General features: G+C 40.9%; 1 protein-coding gene and 1 pseudogene across 3 annotated transcripts in view; one reads left to right on the plus strand and one right to left on the minus strand.

The window, feature by feature from the left end:
* The first annotated feature begins 8,027 nt into the window (after positions 1–8,027).
* The window catches only part of cnih3 (cornichon family AMPA receptor auxiliary protein 3), a 145,054-nt gene continuing 127,175 nt past the window's right edge, over positions 8,028–25,906 (plus strand). For all 3 annotated transcript variants that reach the window (XM_086262841.1, XM_086262839.1, XM_086262840.1), the window contains exon 1: positions 8,028–8,834. In XM_086262841.1, the coding sequence (XP_086118967.1) occupies positions 8,757–8,834 (78 nt within the window). In that variant the 5' untranslated portion in view covers positions 8,028–8,756. The remainder of the gene's footprint in view (positions 8,835–25,906) is intronic.
* On the minus strand, positions 9,403–25,314 carry LOC147313352 (uncharacterized; annotated as a pseudogene).

Consider the following 25,906-nt stretch of genomic DNA (forward strand, 5'->3'; position numbering starts at 1 on the left):
GGTCCTCTCCTCTGGTGAGAGTGGGAATTTGCCACATTGACTGTCTGAACAGGCGCGGTCGGAAACGAGCCGGGTGTGGAGAGTAGAGTAGCGTTTTTGACTGCTGCTTCCACCTGGCCTGCAATAGTGCAATACTGCAATACTCATCCTCGTCGCCAATTTGTGGTGTTTCGACAGAAGAACGGAGACGACTTGGTTTATAATGGAATGTGTATTCAGCAGTAGTTAGCCATCCAAAACATATCACAATACACTTCTCTTCTTCTATCCTTCTATCACTATTAGTCACAGAGCCCCCTACTGGTAACTGAGTATATGTTCATATTCAGTCCCCCTTGTAAAGCAACCCTTCACCATCTTAGCAGTGTATGTAAACATAACAATATCCTGGTCAAAAATGACTCCAAGGTTCCTCACAGCGTTACTGGAGGCCAAGGTGATGCCATCCAGATTAAGAATCTGGTTAGATACCATATTTCTAAGATTTTCAGGACCGAGTACAATAACCTCAGTTTTATCTGAATTAAGAAGCAGAAAGTTAGCGGCCATCCAGATCTTTATGTCTTTAAGACATTCCTGCAGTTTAACTAATTTGTGTGTGTTATCTGGATTCATGGATAGATAGAGCTGGGTGTCATCTGCATAGCAGTGAAAATGTATGCTATGTCTTCTAATGATACTGCCTTGGGGAAACATGTATAATGTAAACAGAATTGGTCCTAGCACCAAACCCTGTGGAACAGCATAACTGACCTTGGTGTGTGAAGAGGACTCTCCATTTACATGTCCTTGTATGATGAACACAGTCAGGTCTCCTGCTCGTGAGGTGAAAGTGTTTGTCGGGTGGTTGTCTTGGGAATGTACTTACTGTAGCGTCTCTTGTTTCCAGGAGGATTGCGGAAACGTGTGGAGGGAGCTGGGCACTAATGTACATAGACACTGAAGGAGGCGGAACATTCACCACAGAGGAAAATCACTGCACAGGAATTGGGAACTGACACACAGAGAAACATGTGCACTGTGGATTACTGGCACCTTTGTTGTAATTTTAGCTGTAAATGCATTGTGTTCATACAGAAAGTCATGCATTTGGGTCCTGCTTGTGCCAAACCTGACAGTAAAGTGCATCTAACAAAGCAGTCAGTGAGTGTTAAGTGCTAGATCAGGTGCTAGACCAGCTACATTCTTACTCTGAATGGCATTGCTTTGGCCTCCAGTAACACTGTGAGGAACCTTGGAGTCATTTTTGTCCAGGATATGTCCTTCAGTGCACATATTAAACAATGTAGGACTCCTTTCTTACACTTGCTCAATATCTCTAAAATTAGAAATATCCTGTCTCAGAGTGATGCTGAAAAACTAGTTCATGCGTTTATTACTTCTCGGCTGGACTACTGTAATTCATTATTATCAGGATGTCCTAAAAACTCGCTGAAAAGCCTTCAGTTAATCCAAAATGCTGCAGCAAGAGTACTGACAGGGACTAGAAAGAAAGAGCATATTTCTCTTATATTGGCTTAAAAATTTTCTTTTTGATAAAGCATATAGTTAGGGCTGGATCAGGTGACCCTGTATCCTTCCTTAGTTATACTGTAATAATGGCCATGATACATTGAGTATTTCTTCTTCAGTCACCTTTCTCACTCACTATGTGTTAATAGACCTCTCTGCACTGAATCATACTTGTTATTAATCTCTGGCTCTCTTCCACAGCATGTCTTTTATCCTGTCTTCCTCCTCTTACCCCTACCAGTCGTGGCAGATGGCCGCCCCTCCCTGAGCCTGCTTTTGCCGGAGGTTTCTTCCTGTAAAAAGGGAGTTTTTCCTTCCCACTGCTGCCAAAGTGCTTGCTCATGGGGGCTCATAGGATTGTTGGGTTTTTCTCTGTATGTATTATTGTAGGGTCTACCTTACAATAAAAAGCACCTTGAGGTGACTGTTGTTGTGATTTGGTGCTGTATAAATAAATTGAATCAATCAGTCAATCATGTCAGCTGTTATAAACTGTTTGCTTTTATTGAAAGCATTTACTCATTAGAATTATTCATTTTTTTCAATGCAATGGTAAAGGTTTTATTCTCTGACCAGGGCACCATTAATGAAAGGTTTTGCACTCATCCAGTTGTTTCACTCCTTCCTCAATATTGTCTTCTTTGTCCAGCAGTCTCCTTTTTCCTTTAAATAGTGAACAGACTGCAGAGGAAACAAAAAAAAAGAGATGGTGTATTCCTGTGGCTTAGCTTTTCTGTACAAAATAGCTGCATTCAGAAATACTTCTTCATTTGAAAATATATAATACATGAGTTTTCAACTCACTGTACCTTCACAGAAGGGTTCAGAGTAATGATGGTATGTGTCCTTGTCTTAAAAAAAATAAAGAATAAATACTATCAGTTATCAAAGAAAAGTGGAGATTTTGAAATACTGAGATATGTAAAATCTGCCTTTGCCCCCAGTAGGAACAGAATTGGCTCCATCTGCTGGTAAAACATCTCATTCATCTCAATGCAAGTAGAAAAATGCAATATGGTTCCGAATTTGTAAGGCTGATAAAGTTTCTCCTGAGTGCAATGTATCTCCCACTACAGCCCACAGTGGCATTGAAGATAGTGAAATACTAGAAAAGAAAACTGTCAAAATTTGGCTCAGCTACAAATAATCAGTCAAAAAAAAAAAAACAGCAAGCAAATAAATAACAATGAAGACTGTGTTTCATATACAAATTACTCAAACTGAAAATGTGAGAAGTCTGTGATGGTAGCCAGGAAAAATCTAATTCAGCATAAAGCATCTTATCCACTTGCAATGCTAATTAACCGCATACATCTGTCCAAAAAACAAAACCGTTTTATTGTATTTTCGTACCATATTAACATTTAATGTCTTAAACACTTTCTTAAATACAAACAGGGTGTGTACCCTGTGTTAGCTGGGATGGGCTCCAGCCCCCTGGTGACCCTGATAAGGATAAGCAGAACAGAATGGATGGATAGAAATATGCAACTTAAACTAAGGTATAAAATAAAATGCTCTTTACTCTAGTTTTATTTTGGGATGCTTTCTTACATTAAACGAGTTCTGAGAGTGTTTTATCTGCTCAGTGAAGTAGGTTTGGTGTGTGTTCATGTGAATGTGTATCTGTATCTGTATTTGAATGTGTGTTTAATAAGCGTGCTAGTGAATGAGTGTCAGCATGTCGTTGTAAGCCTTAAAGAGCATGTGGGTTTTACTGGCCTATGTGTATTTTTATTGGCCTGCAAAAAAGCTTTTATTTTAAGATTTTCAATAATTAATATGATTTAATGTATTTTTATATTATTTTACTTTAAATCTAAAAATAGGGTTACAAAAGTGATCTACTACACCCCATGCCCCCCTTTAGACTCAGACCTGGTTATTGTGCTTGCAGGTATCACTGCAATTAAAAGCTGTCACCTTCAGCAAGCTGCCTAATTTTAGCACTGTGTCAGACTTAGGCTACGTTCACACTGCAGGTCTTAATGCTCAATTCCGATTTTTTGATCAAATCCGATTTTTTGTCTGCTCGTTCACACTACAAATAAAATGCGACAGCAAACGCGCTCTAGTGTGAACCCTCAAAGCGGCCCGCATGCGCAAAAGAAGATGTCACACACAACGCGCTCTGTTTGGACCCAGAGCAAACAATATTGTTTGACTGATGGCCCTTAATATAAAGACTTCGGACTTTACGTTTCCCAATTTTTGCTTTAAGTTATTTTGTTATTTACATAATAATGTAAATAACCTAATAATTATCCTTATTGCTGTTTTAGAGAGCGGTACTTCAAAGGATAGTTGCAGATTTCTGTCAGAATCTGCAGATTATACAGTACAAATAAAATGTTCACGTTTATCCAACGTTGTCTTCCCAACAGTTTCACTGACATCTACACTGGATGGCCAGGAAGCGTTCGCGATGTGTTATCGGGCGCTTTTCCGGTGCTGATAATTGGCGTCTGTCTTGTGTCGGTGACGTAAAAGACGGATTTAATGCGACTTGACCGTTCAAACAGCAGTCGCTTTCTAAAACATCAGATATGTATCGGATTCAGTACCACATACGAAAGTGACCCAGATCGGATTTGAAAATATCGGATTTGTGCTGTTCACACTGTCATACCATGATCGGATATGGGTCGCATAGGGTCAAAAAATCGGATTTGATGCGCTTTCGCCTGCAGTGTGAACGTAGCCTAAGGCTGTGTTCACACTGCAGGCGAAAGCGCATCAAATCCGATTTTTTTTTTTACCCTATATGCGACCCATATCCGATCATGGTATGGCAGTGTGAACGGCACAAATCCGATATTTTCAAATCCGATCTGAGTCACTTTGGCTACGTTCACACTGCACGTGTTAATGCTCAATTCCGATTTTTTGATCAAATCCGATTTTTTTGTCTGCTTGTTCACACTACAAATAAAATGCGACAGCAAACGCTCTAAGCGGCCCGCATGCGCAAAAGAAGATGTCACACACAACACTCTCTGTTTAGACCCAGAGCAAACAATATTGTTTGACTGATGGCCCTTAATATAAAGACTTCGGACTTTACGTTTCCCAATTTTTGCTTTAAGTTACTTTGTTATTTACATAATAATGTAGATAACCTAATAATTATCCTTATTGCTGTTTTAGAGGAGCAGTGCTTCAAAGGATAGTTGCAGATTTCTGTCAGAATCTGCAGATTATACAGTACAAATAAAATGTTCATGTTTCTCCAACGTTGTCTTCCCAACAGTTTCACTGACATCTACACTGGATGGCCAGGAAGCGTTCGCGATGTCTTCTCTGGAGCTGATAATTGGCGTCTGTCTTGTGTCAGTGACGTAAAAGACGGATTTAATGCAACATGACCGTTCAAACAGCAGTTGATTTCTAAAACATCGGATATGTATCGGATTCAGTACCACATGCGGAAGTGACCCAGATCGGATTTGAAAATATCGTATTTGTGCCGTTCACACTGTCATACTATGATCGGATATGGGTCGCATAGGGTCAAAAAATCGGATTTGATGCGCTTTTGCCTGCAGTGTGAATGTAGCCTTTCATATGTGGTACTGAATCCGATACATATCCGATGTTTTAGAAAGCGACTGCTGTTTGAATGGCCATGTCGCATTAAATCCGTCTTTTACGTCACTGACACAAGACAGACGCCAATTATCAGTGCCAGAGAAGCGCCCGAGAAGACATCGCGAACGCTTCCTGGCCATCTAGTGTAGATGTTAGTGAAACTATTGGGAAGACAACGTGAACATTTTATTTGTACTGTATAATCTGCAGATTCTGACAAATATCTGCAACTATTCTTTGAAGCACCGCTCCTCTCTAAAACAGCAATAAGGATAATTATCAGGTTATCTACATTATTATGTAAATAACAATGTTAAGATATTCATTGTGTGTACTCATGTTGTACAGTGTTTAACTGCATTTTGGTTACTGTGGTTTAACAGAGACAGTATTTTAGTTGTCACCACAAGGAGGCACTGTTTCATTGTAAGCGCACGGATGCTGCGTCATCACGCCCCTAAGAAAAAAAAAGTATACCACAACGAAAATGGTACCCATGAGGAAAGTTTTGCCGCGTGTTGATGTGGAATAAAGTTCCCAAAATATTAAGGACATTTTTGCCTCCGTCGTCATTTTCCTTCGAGTTGATCGCTGTCGATGCTGCAATACTCAACAAACAAAATAACTTAAAGCAAAAATTGGGACACGTAAAGTCCGAAGTCTTTATATTAAGGGCCATCAGTCAAACAATATTGTTTGCTCTGGATCTAAACAGAGCGCGTTGTGTGTGACGTCTTCTTTTGCGCATGCGGGCCGCTTTGAGCGTTCACACTAGAGCACGTTTGCTGTCGCATTTTATTTGTAGTGTGAACAAGCAGACAAAAAAATCGGATTTGATCAAAAATCGGAATTGAGCATTAAGACCTGCAGTGTGAACGTAGCCTAAGTTAACACCTCATCTGCTTATTATTTATGTGGCCTTGCTTCTGCAGCTTTACTTTTGCTGTATAAAACAAACGATGGATGCAGCAGCTAAAAAGTTCACTTTTCATCATGAATTTGTTGATCATGTGGTTTGATGCCAGAAAAAAACATTTTTCACTCCACCTGAGCTCACCTTTTCAGCAACAGCTCCGCCTCTTCACTCTTTTGCAGGGCATGCAGGCACCGCCTCCACGCTAAACCATGACAGCATCATACTCACTGCTGATGTTGTGTTATCAGCGTTTTTGTTAAAAATGGAGGCTGCATTGTCTTAATATTGTAGTACATTGTATTAACATGTGTGCTTCTAAACACATTTCTATTGCAGGTCTACTTTTAGTCACACATATGGGTGAAGTGCTTGCATTTAAATGGTAAAGTCAGAGAGCCACAGAGCATGCGTTAAACAAAGCATCAACGCAAAGAATTTGCACTGATGATTTTTTTTTAAATTAAAAGCTCGTCCCAGCTCACTGATGCCTAGTGGTTGACAGGCTCAAGCTCAAGCACACTTATGCTTACACTTATGTAAGAAGACAACGGTCCAAAACACACTAGCAAATCCACCTGTGAATGGCGCAAAACCACCAAAATGAAGGTTCTGGTGTGACCAAGTGCTCCAAAAGGCATCAAAGCCACAAACACAGAAGCAAGAGCTTTGCTAGAGTGGCCATTAGAGGAACTGGAGATTTTGGGACTCTCCATTTGGCTTCATTTTTCAGGTTATTTTTTTTAATGCTTGATTGGAACCTTTCAAACAAAGATGCCACAAAGACCCAAGGTTTCACAGCAGTACATTGCATTATAATGAGATCGATTTTAATGTTGTGGCTGATTGGCCGATGGCTCAGTCCACTGTATCACTGGCTGATGTGCAGACTTCTCTCGGTGCGCTCCCGCCTGTCTTAACCAGTCGTGGCAGATGACTGTCCCTCCCTGAGCCTGGGTCCTGTTAAAAATGAGTTTTTCCTTCCCACTGCCACCATGTCCTTGCTCATGGAGGGTAAAATGATTGCTGGGGTTTTCTCTGTATTATTGTAGGGTCTCTAGGCACTTGCTTCAAGGCACTTCATATTTTAAGCCTTGAAGCAAGTGCCTTGTTGTGATTTGATGCTATATACATTGAATTGGACTGAATTTGTCAGTGTGAGTACTCAGCAGAGAGTACAACTGGTACAGACACAAACCATGATAACATGCAAGTCATCACCCAGTCACAGCCATTCTGTGCCAGACTGAGTTTAACACTTGCGTATAAAGGAGCTGTGAACACTCACATTCTTCAGCATGTGAACACACACCTGTGACAAATTAAACCATGATATCATTTTTCAAAAAGATTAAAATCAACACTGAAACTTACAAAAATGAAAACTAACTCTCAGCATTGGACCTTATCAAACATTACAATGTGATTTTGCTAAAAACAACTCAGAGAGCACACACCTGTTGTTTGCTTGCTCTCTGGACTTTTGGCTATTTGTCTGTGGCTTTAATAAATGAAGAAAAAAATAACGGATAACCCAAACAGCTGGATCCAACAATGGTTAACAGTCAGTCTGTTTTCTCAATATTATTATTAATATTTTTGCAGAGCAGCAGACAGCAAAATACCTGGTTGAGGGTTTTTTTCCCCATTAGGATTTAAAGCTTGCATTCTATAAAGGAGCCAGACGGTGGGGTTAGTCTCACAGTTTATCAGTTCTGCAGGCTGTGGCCTCATTAGTTTCTTTACGATAGAAATGACTTGTGATTTCAAATTAATTGATCATTTTAGACATTTATATTTTCACTATTACATGTGTTTGCATGTATTTATGTACATGTGTGCATGAGTCAGTACTTGCTTTAATAATGTGCACATTTTCTTTTTCTCTAAAGACCGTCCACGACATGAAGATGTTTTGCTCCTGTCCTTTTGTTTGCTGGTATGTATATCTGGTTGCAGCACTTAGCTGGTTACAGACTTGGTCGAAGGACAAAAATACTCTCACAAACACACAGCCAAACAAGAGCTAACAATTCACAGCGGTCACAAGTATTTAGCAAACAAAAAACGATGTGTATGTGTTTGTATGTGTGTTTGTGAGTGTGCGGAGAGGAATCTGCAAGCACACGCGCGCACGTGCACGCACACCGGGTGCTGCTCTTTTAAATCCACCTGTTCACAGCTCTTCCCTGCGCGCTCCGCTCGCTTCTGCTGATAGGTCTGTCAGGGTGAGAGCAGCGTTTATTGCCGCCTGTGTGCTGTGCACTGTGGCAGGGCTCTTCTCTAACAGCAGCTCAGCGCAGAGGCCGCAGCAGCAGGGCTCCTCCTGCCGCCGCTGAATGGATTACCTACTTATTCACCTTCCCCGAGTGGCTCTGCGTGGACACCTCCTCGTCTCGGCGCCTTTCTGTGATTTCTATGCTCACCGGGACTGCGACCACTGATCATGCACTGATTTGCGAGCAGCTCTGACTTCGGAGTCGCCTCGCTGCTGCTGGTGCTGCTGGGTGGACGCACAGCTGATCAGCCGGAGAGGGGCTTTCTGCAACAAATTGTTGCAAACATTGTGAGGGGCGAAGTCATGGTGCCAGCACCGCCTCGGCTTTCTATGGCACTGTGAGAACTTTCTTTTCATACACCCCTTGCCCCTCTTTCTTCTTCCCCCTTGCCTGTCTTTTGTTTTAGATGTTTGGCTGCAGGATCGTGCTTCCTCGGGAAATTATCCACGTTTCCCTTTTCAATTATGTTCACGTTTGCTGCCTTCTGCTACATGCTGTCTCTGGTCCTCTGTGTGTCCCTGATTTTCTTCGCAATATGGCATGTAAGTACCTTACACTGGGTATCACTGGATGTTTTTTTTTTTTTTGGGGGGGGGCTCTTCTTACTCGTTGTTGATGGCAAGGTGTGTGAGTGTATACTGAACTCGCAGGTGTACGTAACAGTGCTAGTTGGCTTTAGCTTTAGTTTACAATGTGAATTTAAAAATTTCCAGACTTTACACATCCCCAGCGACCCAGTTTCACACACACAGAAAGTGCCTGCATCCCTGTGCAGCATCCTCCAGATCAATTAAGCACACTTCCCTTCCAGATCAATTAGGGAATCTTGTAGAACGTTATCTCTCTCTCTTCTCATCTTCCTGCTCTCTTCATATCCTTTTAATCAAGCATCGGATCAGCTACACACCAGTGCCAATATGGCTGACTGCATTGTGATATTTGAATAATCTTATTAGTTGCTCCCTGAGCAACATGTAGGGCCTTGTATAAAGACAGATTTGGGTCAGGTCTTCCAGCCTTTTGCCCCGGGTCTGTCTTTTACATAGACCTGATGCACTTGGGGTGACTGATCCTCTGGCAATTCCAGCTAATAGTTGGTGTGTCTGTCTGTCAGACAATGACCCATGTGTCAGCAGAAATAAAGAGTCCTAGACAGTAAGGGTACAGACACACGTAGTAGCACAATTAAAACTAAGTGATCATGCTGAAAACACCTTTATGATTCCTCACAAATGAAGTGTACTCCCCCGTTTGAAGTAGATGTCATGGTGGCAGAAACAGGAGCCAAGTGAAACAAAGCAAATGTATGTGATGTAGGATGTCATGATATACATGCAAAAGAAAAAAAAAGGGTTCTATCGCTTTTATAGAATGCTTTCATCAGAGATATTGTTTAAAGCAAAAACAGAATTGTGTGACATTTTAGGTATTTAAACAAAGTTTTTAAAGGATCATAATGGACAGAAATGTACTCTCGTATCCTTCCTACATAGTGCATTTCATACTGGGCGAGGTACCCAGGCTTTGCCTGAATATCCACCAGGTCACCAGCGAACCACTTAGATGTTGGCTTATGGTTGGACTGCAATTTGGCAGTTTTTACAGCACTTCAATTGTTCCACATTTTGTCATGTTACAAACGTATTTCAAAACTGGTTAAATATTTACATACATGTTATATTTAGGGGGCTTTAACAAGAATTTCAAAGAAACGTTATTACTTTTTCATAATGGGGTATTATGACATATCATTCAGCTGAAATTATAATTTAACTATGCCTTAGGAACACATGATCTCACTAAAGACAGAAAAGACTAACACCGATGTAGCAACCAGACCCCATAGTGTGTCAGTTAGTGAAATTCAGTTTCTTCCGGTGAAGTAAATAAGTTCATTTTCTTTCAGCTTTGAAGTAAACAACTAAAGCATCTACCAATGTCAGTTTTTTCTACCAATAGGTTATTGCTGAGTGACATTCAGTGCCCTCCATAATGCTTGGGTCAAAGACACAAGTTTTGTAGTTTTGCCTCTGTCCACAGCAACAGTGGACTGTAAATCAACTATCAATATGTCTTTGAAATGCAGGCTGTCAGTTTTGATTAAGCGGGTTTTACAACGTAATGCATGAACAGTTTCAGAGATGCAGCCATTTTTTTAATGAGCAGAACCCAAATTTCACAGGCTCAAAACTGATGAGAGGCTAATATAAACATAAAGATTAAATGTAAAGACTTTGATACTCAGATGAAAAAAAACTTGCTGTCAAAGTCTCCCTGAAGTCTAGAAACCACGGACGTCACCAAAATGTGATGTTTCTTCGTCTTTACATTGGAGGGTTACCTACACACCTGTCAGCTCCTGGGTGATGTGCAGCACACAAACTGCTTTATATGTGACTTCAAAGAACTAAGATATTTCTAGTTTTTCTTGTGTATAGATCGGGAGTGTCAAACATATGGCCCCAGCGGCAAGAATTGGCCCAATAAAGACACCAGTCCGGTTCACTTGATGGCTTTGGAAAATGTGAACTGTATTTTCACGAATTTTGTAACTTTTCTGAATGATTGAAAACCATAGTAATTAACTAATTGATAAAAAATAAATGACAGAAAAGTTCCTTCTTTTTTACCATCCAATACAGAAATTTCTGAAAAAGGTGAAAGATATAGATGTCTGATATACTAGACCATAGATGTCTTCATTTACTTCAGCATTTCTTTGTCTTGTAGAAAAACTGACATGTGATATTTGATATTGCATTTCATTTTACATTGAGACATTTCAGGGATGTGAGGGTTCTCAGTCATCCAGGTCATGGTAATCTAAGGAGCTTGGAAAGAAAAGCAACTGGACTTCTTTAAGTTTCTTGAAGATGTTTCTCCTCTCATCCGAGAAGCTTCTTCAGTTCTAAGACCAAATGGTGGAGAGTCCCGGGTATTTAAACCTAGTGGGAGTTGTCCCTTGGGAGGCCTCCAAAAGTTGATCCTGTTCATCCGGACGTAGCGTTTTGTGGGAGAAATGTTTCGTCACTCATCCAAGTGACTTCTTCAGTCTCAGGTGACTACAGGTTTCCCCAATCTTATAAACAGTACATTTTTGAGAATTTGCATAATTAAAATTAAAGAACTGACCATTGTTCCTCCACTGGGCTGGTTTCAGTCATTATGCAAATGTACTGTTTATAAGATTGGGGAAAACTGCAGTCAGCTGAGACTGAAGAAGTCACTTGGGTGAGTGACGAAACGTTTCTCGCACAAAACGCTACGTCCAGATGAACGGAATCAACTTTTGGAGATTTACTTACCTGGATGATTGAGCATGCATCAAGACGTCCCTTGGGAGGGTTGTTGACTTCGGTAGTGGGCCTCAAACTATCATGTGACTTATTGAGATCACCTGATGCAAGATGTGAGTGGGCGTTAAGGCGTCTGGGAAGGGATCTCAAAACTGGATTATAGATGGTAGACAGTTGGAGTCGAAAGCCACCGCCTTTGTTCAAAGATGGTCGTTCACAGTGGACATAGATGGCTTCTTTCACTCCTCTTTCAAACCATCTCTGCCCAAAATGTGAACATTGGCATCCTCAAAAGAGTGACCTTTGTCCTTTAGATGCAGATGGTCAGCTGAGTCTTGTCCTGTCCAGGGGGCTCTTCTATGTTGTGCCATGCATTTATGAAGTTGCTGTTTGGTCTGTCCAATGTAGAGGTCTGAGAATTCCTACCTGCACTGTACAGCATACACTATGTTGTTAAGTTTGCGTTTGGTAGTTTTGTCTTTGGGATGAACCAGTTTTTGTCTGAGTGTGTGGCTGGGTCTGAAGTACACTGGGATCTTGTGCTTGGAGAGGACTCCTGATTTCTCTGACAAATCTGCTACATAAGGGATGACAATATTGTTCTGTTTGTCTGTAGTTGGTGTCTGACCTTCTTTTCTGTGCATCTTTGCTGATTTCATGAAGGCCCAATTACGATGATCACATGTTCTTTTCTTAGAGCTTTCTTTACATGTGTGTTCCCTCTTTTTCCCTTCTGGCTTAGAGGGAACATTTTCTGCCCATTGTTGTAGGGTCCTGATTACTTCAAGTTTGTGTTCCAGAGGGTGGTGGGAGTCAAAGAGGAGATACTGGCCCGAGTGCGTGCAGGCTTCCTGTAAACTCCAGTGTTGAAGTTTCCATTCTCCTCAACAGTCCAAATATTCGCTGGTGAACTTTATGTTTCTATCCACTGAGTGTATGTGAGCAGTGAAGGCTTCTACTTCTTGGGTTTTGATATTGACCCAAGTGTCATCTTTAAAAGAGCCAAGAGCTTTACTTTCCACTTTCTTCATGTTCCTACAAGGCTGGCTACTATACGTGACCCTGGGGAGCCCATGGCACATCCATGTTTTTGCCTGCAGAAACCCTTATTATAAAGCTCTCTAAAGCTATATGCATATGCAACTGCAGAGCTGTCACTTTCTGCCACGCCACAAAAACACATCATTAGTACTTAGAAACATTAAAAAGGTCTACAGAGGGACACGATCCACAACACATCCTTCAGTGTGTTGCCTGCGATGTAAATTCTGCACCAGTGAAAAGAAAGATCACAATTCAACATTTGCGTTCAGCAATAATAATCCAGTCGAAGCCTGCCTTATTGTGCATTCTGCTTAAGGAGGCAGAAACAGTGTGGAGATGCCTCCTCCAATAATTCCCCATTCACATTGCCATACAGACTTGCAGGATAATAAGCTGGGGCTCCATACTGTGAGGAAACATAATTAGGAAAAGGCTGTGCAGTGTGGGGAGTTGCTGAGCCAAAGCTGCATGTTAACACCAGCCACCTGCCAAAATGCTAGGGAAATTTGGCTCAAACTCTTCCTTCACTTCTATCAATCATTTTGGCAGGTGGCCATCTCTCAGTCTGTCTTTGTTTTTCAAGTTCTCATCTGGTTTCAAAGACAAAAGAGAAAAAAAATACTGAACCCTGGTGCCACAGTTGCTGCTTGGCCAAAAGGTTAGTTTTTAAAGCCCCGAGCAGCAGTGCATTGTTAAAAAGAGCAAGCATGCTGAGTCAAACTACCCAGGGTCAAATCAGGCTATAAATAAAACAAGCTAGTGTAAATGAACAGATAAAGACAGAGGCTGTGAAGCAGCCCATACATAAAGTACAATGAAAAGGGAAATAAAATAAGAAGTGAAACACTACAGACTCTGTCAACAGATAACACAAGTGATACACAGCAAATCCTGCATGTCCAAATTAAATCTGTCAGATTTGATTTCAACACTATTAAAGTGTCTATATGGGTCCACACCAGAGAGTGTTAATTTAACTCTTTTTGGAGAGTTGGTACGTTAACTCTGATTTAGTGTTAAACACCAAATCTGTCTGGAGTTGATAATTTAACACTTACTAATGCTAACTAGGTGTTAAGAGTTTATATATTAACTCTCAAAGAGTATTTTAGTTTAACTATGTAAGAGTTATCTTCTAATTAATTCTAAAAAGCCGGAATTTTACTGTTCTGAACTTCAAGAAATTTCTTTTGTAAATAAACATTTACTAAAAAGACACAATGATTTTTGAAAAACATTTATTCTGAACTGTGCACCAAAATTTCAAAACATTTTCTGAAAGATGACAATGTACATGTTCTCACTTTCATTAGAATTTTGTTTATCAAAAGGTCTGACATAGGTGAGCTGGTAAATGCAAATAACAGCATTCTCATCACTTTTTTCTTCAATACAATATGCATGTCCTTTATTCATCACTTTGTGGAACTTCAACGCACTTCTGCTCTCCCCCATATTCCATCTTCACAAGCATATGCTATGTGGAGATTGAATAAAAATTAGTTGACACTAATTAATGGCACAAGTAATCCAGTAATCAATTGCAGCACAGTAAAAAAAAAAAAAAAAAAAAAAAAAAGCAATCCTCTTTGAGCCATTACTTGTGTAAAGTATTTTCCCAAAAGACAAGGACACAGGCAACAGGTAATACTGAACTAAATGTAAAACCTCAACCTTTTTAATTTTTACCTAAACCGTGTGCACAAAACTCTGGAGGGATCTAAATGTTAACGTAGAACCCAGTCAGGACATCTGCTACTGCTGTTTGCTCGTTTTTTTGTTTTTATGGGAGATCATTTTCAGGCTTCAAGTAGCACCATTATACCAAAATTTCACATTCTAGACATTGTTTTAGGTGTATTTGACCAAAAATTTGACTGAAAATTCACATGCAAGCTTTTTTTCAAGGCTGTGGTATTTGCCTGCAAACAATACCTTTCAGCTAGCTAAAACAGAATATTATGCTATCACCGAGCAACATGGCTAATGCCTTTCACACAGCTTTGTCTCAACTCTAAAGAGCCACAGAAGTAAAAGCTAATAATAATAATCGAAACAATCTTTGAAAAAATGACTTACCAAGCATGGCAAACAACTCAAATATGTAGAGCAAAATGTTCAGAAACGGTTTCACTTCAGCTTTGATTGGAGCCTATGGTGCCGGGGGCGGAGTCTGTGAATTTACTCTATTGGTGTCATCGCCCCTGTAGGAGTTCAGAGTTAAGAGGTCAAGAGTTAATGTTTCCATTGTAACACCTCCAGATTTGACATAGAAACACTCATTTTTAACACTCGATTTTAACTACTATCATTTTACACCTCAGAGTTACATTAAAAGAATGTGACTCTACTTAGAGTAAAATTAACTCTACTTTTGCAAGAAGACTACTAACACAAAAACATTTAACACTTTTGAATTTGCTGTGTAGAAGTAGACAGAAGTCGGTGACAAATAGCTGCACACAGATGGACTTCTGTCATTAATTGGCCAGTAAAGTCAGAGCTAATTAGTTATATCTACTCTAGTCATTCACAGGTGCTGATAAGTGCTCTTCCATTCACTCTCATTTATATTCATACTAAGTTACTCTGTAACATCTGTGTAAGTAAAAAAAAAAAAAAAGACAAAAAAAGACATGATGGCTATCTTTGGAATATCTATTATTATTAGTCACCTTCGTCTCCATGGCCATCTGTGGACTCACCGTTCGCTAAATTAAAGAGGTAATGAAGAAGGAACAGGTCCTGCCTGTGCAAAATTCTATTAAAACCGGTGTGAGACAAAGACACATATTGTTGACAGGTTTGTTAGATCACTGTTCCATTAATCAGACTGTATAAGTGCTTCATTGATTGGAGGTAACTCTATGAAATCACCCAATAACTGCACTGAAATACAAGAGCACTTAGAGCATGCAACTCCCCCCCCCCCCCCCCCAGAGTATGTTTTTTTTTTTTTAATTATATTTTTATTACGATATGATGAAGTCAGCCTGTGATGTTGACATTGTGACATTGACTAAATAAAAAAAAAAGTGATACAGCTTTCTCCATGCTCTTTAATGCATTTCTCAATTTTGTTTCTTGAATGTCTTTTAAAACTTTGACTTTGGGCGCTAACAATGGATGTCAAAGGTCGATCGCTTAGCCAACCTAGGTACTCATGTCCCCCAAGGGCTAGTATAAAGTTATGCAGCTTGAAGACAATCCATAAAAAAAATGTTGGTAGTATAAAGTTTTTCTGATTTTTACATTCGGTGAAAACAAGTTGAAAATGATATCTCGAAAACTTTGGACGCTAGACTGCTAACAAACTGACAAACAAACCCCTCCCATGGGGGGGGGTGTAACTGTAATGCAAATCGTGTCGGGTTCGTAGCCGAGAACTAGCTTTACTGTGTTGTCTGGGTCAACTTTGCTAGTGAGAGACAAAGAGGCTCCAATGGAACTTATTGTTTTGGAGGAAAACACGAAAAAAAGTGTACAGTCGACTCTTAATAGCCTACAACTGGGCTCCTCAGGCACTCTTTTAGGCTGCAGTGGTTATTATTATATCCTACAACTGGGCTCCTGCAATGTCCCATTGCAGTTATCTACTTTCTTTGATGCTATTTTGCACCTATTCTCCAGCCAGTAGTACTTTTGTGTCTTTGGCAGTTGTTTTCTCATCTTTAACGGAGTATTTACCCTTTTTTTTTTTTCACCTCCTCTATGTCACATGTCTTTCTCATTGTTGGACTGAGATGAAGAAATGTTAAATGTTACCATACATGTCCTATGGCCTCCTTAAAGAAGTGCTAAAGTTAAGCTGTTAACCAAGAGGTGATGAGTTTTATCCCACATGTGGGAGCTTTGATTTGCTTTTGTTCAGTTTAGTTTCATTTTGCTTGATGTTGTAAGTGTAAAAGCATGTTACCTGATCAGTCACAGTTTTTCAATGTATTTCAAGCTGGATCCTCAGTTTGGATGTTTCTTTTCTTAAACTTTGAGCTACCTTGCATGTGTTGACGCTCACACAGGTTTAATTATGTAATTTTAGTTAAATGTAATTATTAATTAAATACAATCATTCCCACAATTTTTTACTCCTGTTTGAAGGCTATGGCACATTTAATAAGAGTCAGAAACACACACTCAAAAAAATGCATTTGTCTATTTGGAATAACATATTTTTCTACTGATAATAAGTAGATTCCATTATTCTTGTTGCTGTGGGGCATAATGACATTTAGAACTGCTCACATCAAACCGCAATCAAACTGTTTCTCACATAAAATGTAACTCCACAGTTACCTATGGGAGCACTCACTGAAGTGATTATGAAGCCATTTTAATTAAAATACAAGGTGAACTGCAAGCTCCACTCTGCTTGAGCGACTCTCCTCCCATGTAACAGCAGCCCCTAATGAGTCATTAAAGCCTGAAACAGGCCAGGCGCTCCCTTGGTGCACCTTTGATAGATGGGAAAGCCCTGTGGTGCAGATATGATGGAGAGGTTACCCGGCAGTATTGCAAAGGTTGGAATGTCAAACTAACATCATTTTCCCCTCTCACTTAGGGTTTCTACTAAATTACAGCAGTTTAGTTTATTTGTGTGTGTAGCTGTCGAAGCACCAGGGACCCACCAGAGGCTCATAGTTTACTGTTTGCAGTAATTTCATTCATTTTGTCAACACTTTTTTGACAGAAGTACCCTTTATAACAATTTAACTGTAGTTGTATGGTAGCATAATTAGTGGAAAAATTAAAATGTTAGTAGGCATGATCATCAGTAATAAAAACATACTTCAGGATGTCAAGTAGAAGGGGGGAGTAGATACACATAATCAGTTTTCCATGACCTGGCATGGCCTGTAAATTTGTTGACTAGCTTTCCCTTAATGTAAGAGGCACAACAAAAATATATGTTGCAACTCTGTAAAACATCTATAAAATAATTGGGGTTTTTTTATTATACACTTCGTTGATAAAAAATAGAGGCCCCATTAGATTTAAAATTAAATATAAGCACAAAAATGGCCTCCATGTTTTAAGCTGTTTTCAGTCTAGTGCCAGCTAAAGCTAACCCCGTTCTGGTTAAGTAAGTATGTAACATTGATTTATAAAGCACAGTTAAACACAGCTTTCATTGTCCAAGTGCTGTAGAATGTTTACATATTTACACACAGTTATGTAAATACATTTAAAAAGTAATAAGTATAAGTAGAGAATACAGAATTAAGACATAATGACAAAACCAGAGGACAGCAGAGGATAAACAAAGCTACAGATATAACGATAAAGAGAGATTGGTGGGCTGGAAAGGCCAGAGAGTAAAGGCAAGCATTGAGCCTAGACTAAAAGCAGAGGTCTCTGGTGGTCCAATAGCAGCACATGCTTATGTCAAGTCGTAGCTAATTCTGCACCCACGGAGCAGCGACTGCAAAGGCTCTGACACAATTTTGTTTGAAAATGTAAGAGATTTTTGCAAGTGGATCTGAGAGACCTGAGCACTACAGTACGACGAAGTTTAGAGCAGCCAGCCTTTCTTTGTGTTATCTGGCTCAACAAAACCTGAAACCCAGATGGAGAGAACCGATATCACTATGGTGGTTATCAACTTTCTCTGATAAGCCAGGCTTTCTGCTCCAGACTCTGTGTACGCACATAAACATAGAGGGGTTTCACAAGTCATATAATTCTTCTTCTTGAATAAAGCTTACTCTAGTCAGAGGCATTCAATTCAATTCAATTCATTTATATAGCGCCGAATCACAACAAAAGTCGCCTCAAGGCGCTTCATAGATACAGAGAAAAAACCAACAATCATATGACCCCCTATGAGCAAGCACTTTGGCAACAGTGGGAAGGAAAAAATCCCTTTTAACAGGAAGAAACCTCCGGCAGAACCAGGCTCAGGGAGGGGCAGCCATCTGCTGCGACCGGTTGGGGTGAGAGAAGGAAGACAGGATAAAAGACATGCTGTGGAAGAGAGAGGTTAATAACAGATAAGATTCAATGCAGAGAGGTCTATTAATACATAGTGAATGAGAAAGGTGACTGGAAAGGAAAAACTCAATGCATCATGGGAATCCCCCGGCAGCCTACGTCTATTGCAGCATAACTAAGGGAGGATTCAGGGTCACCTGGTCCAGCCCTAACTATATGCTTTAGCAAAAAGGAAAGTTTTAAGCCTAATATTGAAAGTAGAGATAGTGTCTGTCTCCCGAATCCAAACTGGAAGCTAGTTCTACAGAAGAGGGGCCTGAAAACTGAAGGCTCTCCTCCAATTCTACTTTTAAATACTCTAGGAACAACAAGTAGGCCTGCAGAGCGAGAGCAAAGTGCTCTAATAGGGTGATATGGTATTACAAGGTCATTAAGATAAGAGGGGACTGATTATTTAAGACAGTGTATGTGAGGAGCAGGATTTTGAATTCAATTCTGGATTTAACAGGAAGCCAGTGAAGGGAAGCCAAAACAGGAGAAATATGCTCTCTCTTTCTAGTCCCTGTCAGTACTCTTGCTGCAGCATTTTGGATTAGCTGAAGGCTTTTCAGTGAGTTTTTTGGACATCCTGATAATAATGAATTACAGTAGTCCAGCCTGGAAGTAATAAATGCATGAACTAGTTTTTCAGCGTCACTCTGAGACAGGATATTTCTAATTTTAGAGATGTTGCGCAAATGGAAGAACGCAGTCTTACATATTTGTTTAATATGTGCGTTGAAGGACATATCCTGGTCAAAAATGACTCCAAGGTTCCTCACAGTGTTACTGGAGGCCAAGGTAATGCCATCCAGAGTAAGAATCTGGTTAGATACCATATTTCTAAGCTTTTCAGGGCCGAGTACAATAACCTCAGTTTTATCTGAATTAAGAAGCAGAAAGTTAGCGGCCATCCAGCTCTTTGTCTTTAAGACATTCCTGCAGTTTAACTAATTGGTGTGTGTTATCTGGCTTCATGGATAGATAGAGCTGGGTGTCATCTGCATAGCAGTGAAAATGTATGCTATGTCTTCTAATGATGTTGCCTTGGGGAAGCATGTATAATGTAAACAGAATTGGTCCTAGCACTGAACCCTGTGGAACTCCATAATTAACCTCAGTGTGTGAAGAGGACTCTCCATTTACATGCACAAATTGGAGTCTATTAGATAGATATGATACAAACCACTGCAGTGCAGTACCTGTAATACCTACAGCATGTTCTAATCTCTCTAATAGGATATTATGGTCAACAGTATTGAATGCTGCACTAAGGTGTAGCAGGACATGCACAGAGATGAGTCCACTGTCAGAGGCCATAAGAAGATCATTTGTAACCTTCACTAAAGCTGTTTCTGTGCTGTGATGAGCTCTGAAACCTGACTGAAACTCTTCAAATAAGCCATTCATCTGCAGATGATCAGTTAGCTGTTTGACAACTACTCTTTCAAGGATTCTTGATATGAAAGGAAGGTTGGAGATTGGCCTATAATTAGCTAAGACTGCTGGGTCTAGAGATGGCTTTTTGAGTAAAGGTTTAACTACAGCCAGCTTGAAGGCCTGTGGTACATACAGTGGGGCAAAAAAGTATTTAGTCAGCCACCGATTGTGCAAGTTCCCCCACCTAAAATGATGACAGAGGTCAGTAATTTGCACTTCAACTGTGAGAGACAGAATGTGAAAAAAAAAATCCATGAATCCACATGGTAGGATTTGTAAAGAATTTATTCGTAAATCAGGGTGGAAAATAAGTATTTGGTCAATAACAAAAATACAACTCAATACTTTGTAACATAACCTTTGTTGGCAATAACAGAGGTCAAACGTTTACTATAGGTCTTTACCAGGTTTGCACACACAGTAGCTGGTATTTTGGCCCATTCCTCCATGCAGATCTTCTCGAGAGCAATGATGTTTTGGGGCTGTCGCCAAGCAACACGGACTTTCAACTCCCGCCACAGATTTTCTATGGGGTTGAGGTCTGGAGACTGGCTAGGCCTCTCCAGGACTTTCAAATGCTTCTTACGGAGCCACTCCTTTGTTGCCCGGGCGGTGTGTTTTGGATCATTGTCATGTTGGAAGACCCAGCCTCGTTTCATCTTCAAAATTCTCACTGATGGAAGGAGGTTTTGGCTCAAAATCTCACGATACATGACCCCATTCATTCTGTCCTTAACACAGATCAGTCGTCCTGTCCCCTTGGCAGAAAAACAGCCCCATAGCATGATGTTTCCACCCCCATGCTTCACAGTAGGTATGGTGTTCTTGGGATGCAACTCAGTATTCTTCTTCCTCCAAACACGACGAGTTGAGTTTATACCAAAAAGTTCTACTTTGGTTTCATCTGACCACATGACATTCTCCCAATCCTCTGCTGTATCATCCATGTGCTCTCTGGCAAACTTCAGACGGGCCTGGACATGCACTGGCTTCAGCAGCGGAACACGTCTGGCACTGCGGGATTTGATTCCCTGCCGTTGTAGTGTGTTACTGATGGTGACCTTTGTTACTTTGGTCCCAGCTCTCTGCAGGTCATTCACCAGGTCCCCCCGTGTGGTTCTGGGATCTTTGCTCACTGTTCTCATGATCATTTTGACCCCACGGGATGAGATCTTGCGTGGAGCCCCAGATCGAGGGAGATTATCAGTGGTCTTGTATGTCTTCCATTTTCTGATGATTGCTCCCACAGTTGATTTTTTTCACACCAAGCTGCTTGCCTATTGTAGATTCACTCTTCCCAGTCTGGTGCAGGTCTACAATACTTTTCCTGGTGTCCTTCGAAAGCTCTTTGGTCTTGGCCATGGTGGAGTTTGGAGTCTGACTGTTTGCGGCTGTGGACAGGTGTCTTTTATACAGATGATGAGTTCAAACAGGTGCCATTCATACAGGTAACGAGTGGGGGACAGAAAAGCTTCTTACAGAGGACGTTACAGGTCTGTGAGAGCCAGAGATTTTCCTTGTTTGAGGTGACCAAATACTTATTCGTAAATTAGGGTGGAAAATAAATTCTTTACAAATCCTACCATGTGAATTCATCGATTCTTTTTTTTTCACATTCTGTCTCTCACAGTTGAAGTGTACCTCTGGTGCAAATTACTGACCTCTGTCATCATTTTAAGTGGGGGAACTTGCACAATTGGTGGCTGACTAAATACTTTTTTGCCCCACTGTAACCGATTATTAGAGATAGGTTGATCATATTTAAGATCGAAGAATTAATTAATGGCAGGACTTCTTTGAGCAGTTTTGTAGGAATGGGTTCTAAAAGACACGATGGTTTGGAGGAAGTAATTATTGAAGTTCACTCAGAAAGATCAATTGGAGAAAAAGAGTCTAACTTAACATCAATGGTACTAAGAGTAGCTGTAGATAATACATCTGTGGGATGATTATTGGTAATTTTTCTCTAATGATAAAAATTTTATTTGTGAAGAAGTTCATGAAGTCATTACTAGTTAACATTAAAGGGATGGTTGGCTCAAAACAGCTCTGACTTTTTGTCAGCCTGGCTACAGTGCTGAAGAGAAACCTGGGGTTGTTCTTATTTTCTTCAATCAGTGATGAATAGTAAGATGTTCTGGCTTTGCGGAGGGCTTTCTTATAAAGCAGCAAACTATTTCTCCAGGTTAAATGATGATCCTCTAAATTTGTGACATGCCATTTCCTCTCCACATTACGAGTCATTTGCTTTAGGGTACGTGTTTGAGAATTATACCACGGAGTCAGGTACTTCTGATTAGAGACCTTAGTTTTCACCGGAGCTTCAGTATCCAGAGTCGTACGTAGTGAGGAGGTGAAATTATTAACAAGATAATCGACCTCTGTTGGGGTAGCGTTCAGGTAGCTGCTCTGCTCTGTGTTGGTACAGGGCGTTGTCAGAGAATGATTATGATGATTCTAAATTGATAAAGAACACAAAAAAAAACAGTTGCAAAAAGAAAGATTCATGCTGCACAATATTCCTGGTAATTTAGGGTAATCCAACAAACAGTTTGTTTCATTTAGCATTTTTACTAAGGTAGAGCTTAATAATTTGCACATACAAAACATATTCCCCCAGCAGAGAATTAAAACATGCTGTAAAAAAAAAAATTAAAAAAAAAATCAATGAAAACAACGGGTTTCCAGATTATTTTAAATCGAGACTTGGAACATAACCTGCTCCAGCTAGGTACAGTGTTTTTGTATATAGTAAATAGTATATACTATGATTGCTCCATTCCTTGCTTTATTTCTTTTTTTTCTTTTCTAAGTTGCTTTGTCTTTATCTTGTAAAAAGAGTAACTTGACCTGGAAAGCTCTGTACAAGAATTCCAATGTGCATAGACTGTTGGCAAATAAAAAAATCTTGAATCTTACTGTATGTGTTTGGCTAATTTAAAAGCAAGCTCGACATAGCTCGCCAAGCCATTAATCTTACTTCATAGTACACACCCCTGGGAGCTGAATGTAAACATAGAACACAGGCAATATAAGAACCTTAAAAACAAGCAGTAAAATCTTTACTGGTCTTAACCATCCAAATGTTTTTTTTCTGAACATAGGCTACTACCTTTTTTTTCCTGTTATAAATTTGAGTAAATGTCCCTATTGCCAGTCTTGGCACACAGTGCCGGCAATAAGTCGGACTCGTGATGGGCTCCGCCAGGGCTGCCCTTTGTCTCCGGTTCTGTTCATAATTTTTATGGACAGGATTTCTAGGCGCAGCCAAGTGGCGGAGGGCTTTCGCTTTGGTGGCCTCAGAATCTCATCTCTGATTTTTGCAGATGATTTGGTTCTGTTGGCTTCATCGGGTGAGGGCCTCCAGCTCGCACTGGAGCGGTTCGCAGCCGAGTGTGAAGCAGCGGGAATGAGGATCAGTACCTCCAAATCTGAGGCCATGGTTCTCAGCCGGAAAAGGGTGGAGTGCCCACTCCGGGTCGGGGATGAGTTCCTGCCCCAAGTGGAGGAGTTCAAGTATCTCGGGGTCTTGTTCGCGAGTGATGGGAGAAGGGAGCCGGAGATCGACAGACGGATTGGGGCTGCAGCTGCAGTAATGCGGACGCTGCACCGGTCCGTCGTGGTGAAGAGGGAGCTGAGTGTAAAAGCGAAGCTCTCAATTTACCGGTCGATCTACGTCCCTACCCTCACCTATGGCCACGAGCTGTGGGTAGTGACCGAAAGAATGAGATCGCGGATACAAGCGGCAGAAATGAGCTTCCTCCGAAGGGTGGCTGGCCTCTCCCTTAGAGATAGGGTGAGAAGTTCGGCCATCCGGGAGGGGCTCAGAGTAGAGCAGCTGCTGCTCCACATCGAAAGGAGCCAGCTGAGGTGGTTCGGGCATCTGACAAGGATGCCCCCTGGGCGCCTCCTGGGTGAGGTGTTCCAGGCATGTCCCACCGGGAGGAGGCCCCGGGGCAGACCCAGGACACGCTGGAGAGATTATATCTCTCGGCTGGCCTGGGAACGCCTTGGTATTCCCCCGGATAAGCTGGAGGAGGTGGCTGGGGAGAGGGAGGTCTGGGCCTCTTTGCTTAGGCTGCTGCCCCCGCGACCCGGCCCCGGACAAAGCGGATGAAAATGGATGGATGGATGGAATTTGAGTAAATTATAAATCTTGTCCCACTGAAAGAAATGAGAGTGATCTGTAATTTTCAGCATAGGTTCACTTCCACTGTGAGACACAGAATGTAAAGTGTAAAATGTAAAGAAGTCCAGGATATCGCATTGTAATTTATTTGTATATTGGTGCAGAAAATAAGTATTTGGTCAATAACAAAAGTTCAGCTCAATGCTTTGTAATGTAACCTTGGTTGGCAATGACAGAGGTCAGATGTTTCCTGTAGGTCTTTGCCAGGTTTGAACACATTGTAGCTGGTATTTTGGCCCATTCTTCCATGCAGATCTGCTCAAGAGCTGATGTTTTGGGGCTGTCGGACTTTCAACTCCCTCCACAGATTCTCTGTTGGATTGAGGTCTGGCTAGGCCACTCTAGAACCTTGAAATGCTCTTTACGTAGCCACTCTTTCGTTGGCCAGGTGGTGTGTTTGGGATCATTGTCATGCTGGAAGATCCAGCAACATTTCATCTTCAATGCTCTCACTGATGGAAGGAGGTTTTTGCCCAAAATCTCACGATACATGGCCCCACTCATCCTTTCCTTAATATGGATCAGTTGTCCTGTCCCCTTTGCAGAAAAGCAGCCCCAAAACATGTTTCCACTTCCATGCTTCACAGTGAGTATGATGTTCTTGGGCTGCAACTCAGCATTCTTCCCCCTCCAAACATGGTGAGTGACGTTTATACCAAAGACTTTGACTATTTTGGTCTCATCTGACAATCCTCCTCTGAATCATCCAGTTGGTCTCTGGCAAACTTTAGATGGGCCAGGACATGTACTGGCTTAAGCAGGGGGACGTTTCGAGTGCTGCAGGATTTAAATCCATGACCATGTAGTGTGTTACTAATAGTAAAATTGTTATTGTGGTCTCAGCTCTCTTTAGGTCACTGGCCAGTTCCGCCCGTGTAGTTCTGGGCTGTTTCCTCACCGTTCTCAAGATCATTTGTACCCCACGAGGTGACATCTTGCATGGAGCCCCAGGTCAAGGGAGATTTTCTGTGGTTTTGTATTTATTCCATTTTCTCATAATTGCTTGCCTATAGGAGATTGGATCATCTCAGTCTTGTGTACAATCTTGCCCATGGTGTCCTTAGACTGCTCTCTGGTCTTGGCCATGGCGGAGTTTGGAGTCTGACTGTCTGAAGGTGTGGACAGGTGTATTTTATACAGATGAGTTCATACAGATGTCATTAATACAGGTAACGAGTGGAAGATAGAGCTTCTTAAAGAAGTAGTAACAGTTCTGTGAGGGCCAGAATTCTTGCTTGTTTGTAGGCGCTAAATACTTATTTTCTGCACCATTCTACAAATAAATTCTTTAAAATCTTGGATTTCTTTTTTTACATTCTGTCTCTCACAGTTGAAGTGAACCTAGACTAAAAATTACAGACCTCTCATCTTTTTCAGTGGGACAACTTGCACAATCAGTGGCTACCAAATACTTTTTTGCCCCACTGGGTGATTCCAAAGCAAACCACGATGAAGCTGACTGTCATAGACTTAACGCTGCACAGTTGAATATTTAAGGGTGTCCTCCTGTAGGTCAACGCACCCCTGGCAGTGATGGAGGAATGTGTTTATTTCTATAACCCATTATACTTTTCACACTTAGCCTTCTGATAGCCTTTTTTTTTTTTTTTTTTTTTTTTTTTTTAAACTGCCTCACACAAAGAGAATACTTGTTGAAGAAAAAGGTGACACTACAGAG

This window comes from Aulonocara sp. 'chitande type north' Nkhata Bay, linkage group LG15 (genome assembly GCF_057382095.1).
Source record: "Aulonocara sp. 'chitande type north' Nkhata Bay isolate Kocher_YH1m ecotype deep benthic linkage group LG15, A_spYH_male_GT1.1, whole genome shotgun sequence".
In the NCBI taxonomy this organism is placed as follows: domain Eukaryota; kingdom Metazoa; phylum Chordata; class Actinopteri; order Cichliformes; family Cichlidae; genus Aulonocara; species Aulonocara sp. 'chitande type north' Nkhata Bay.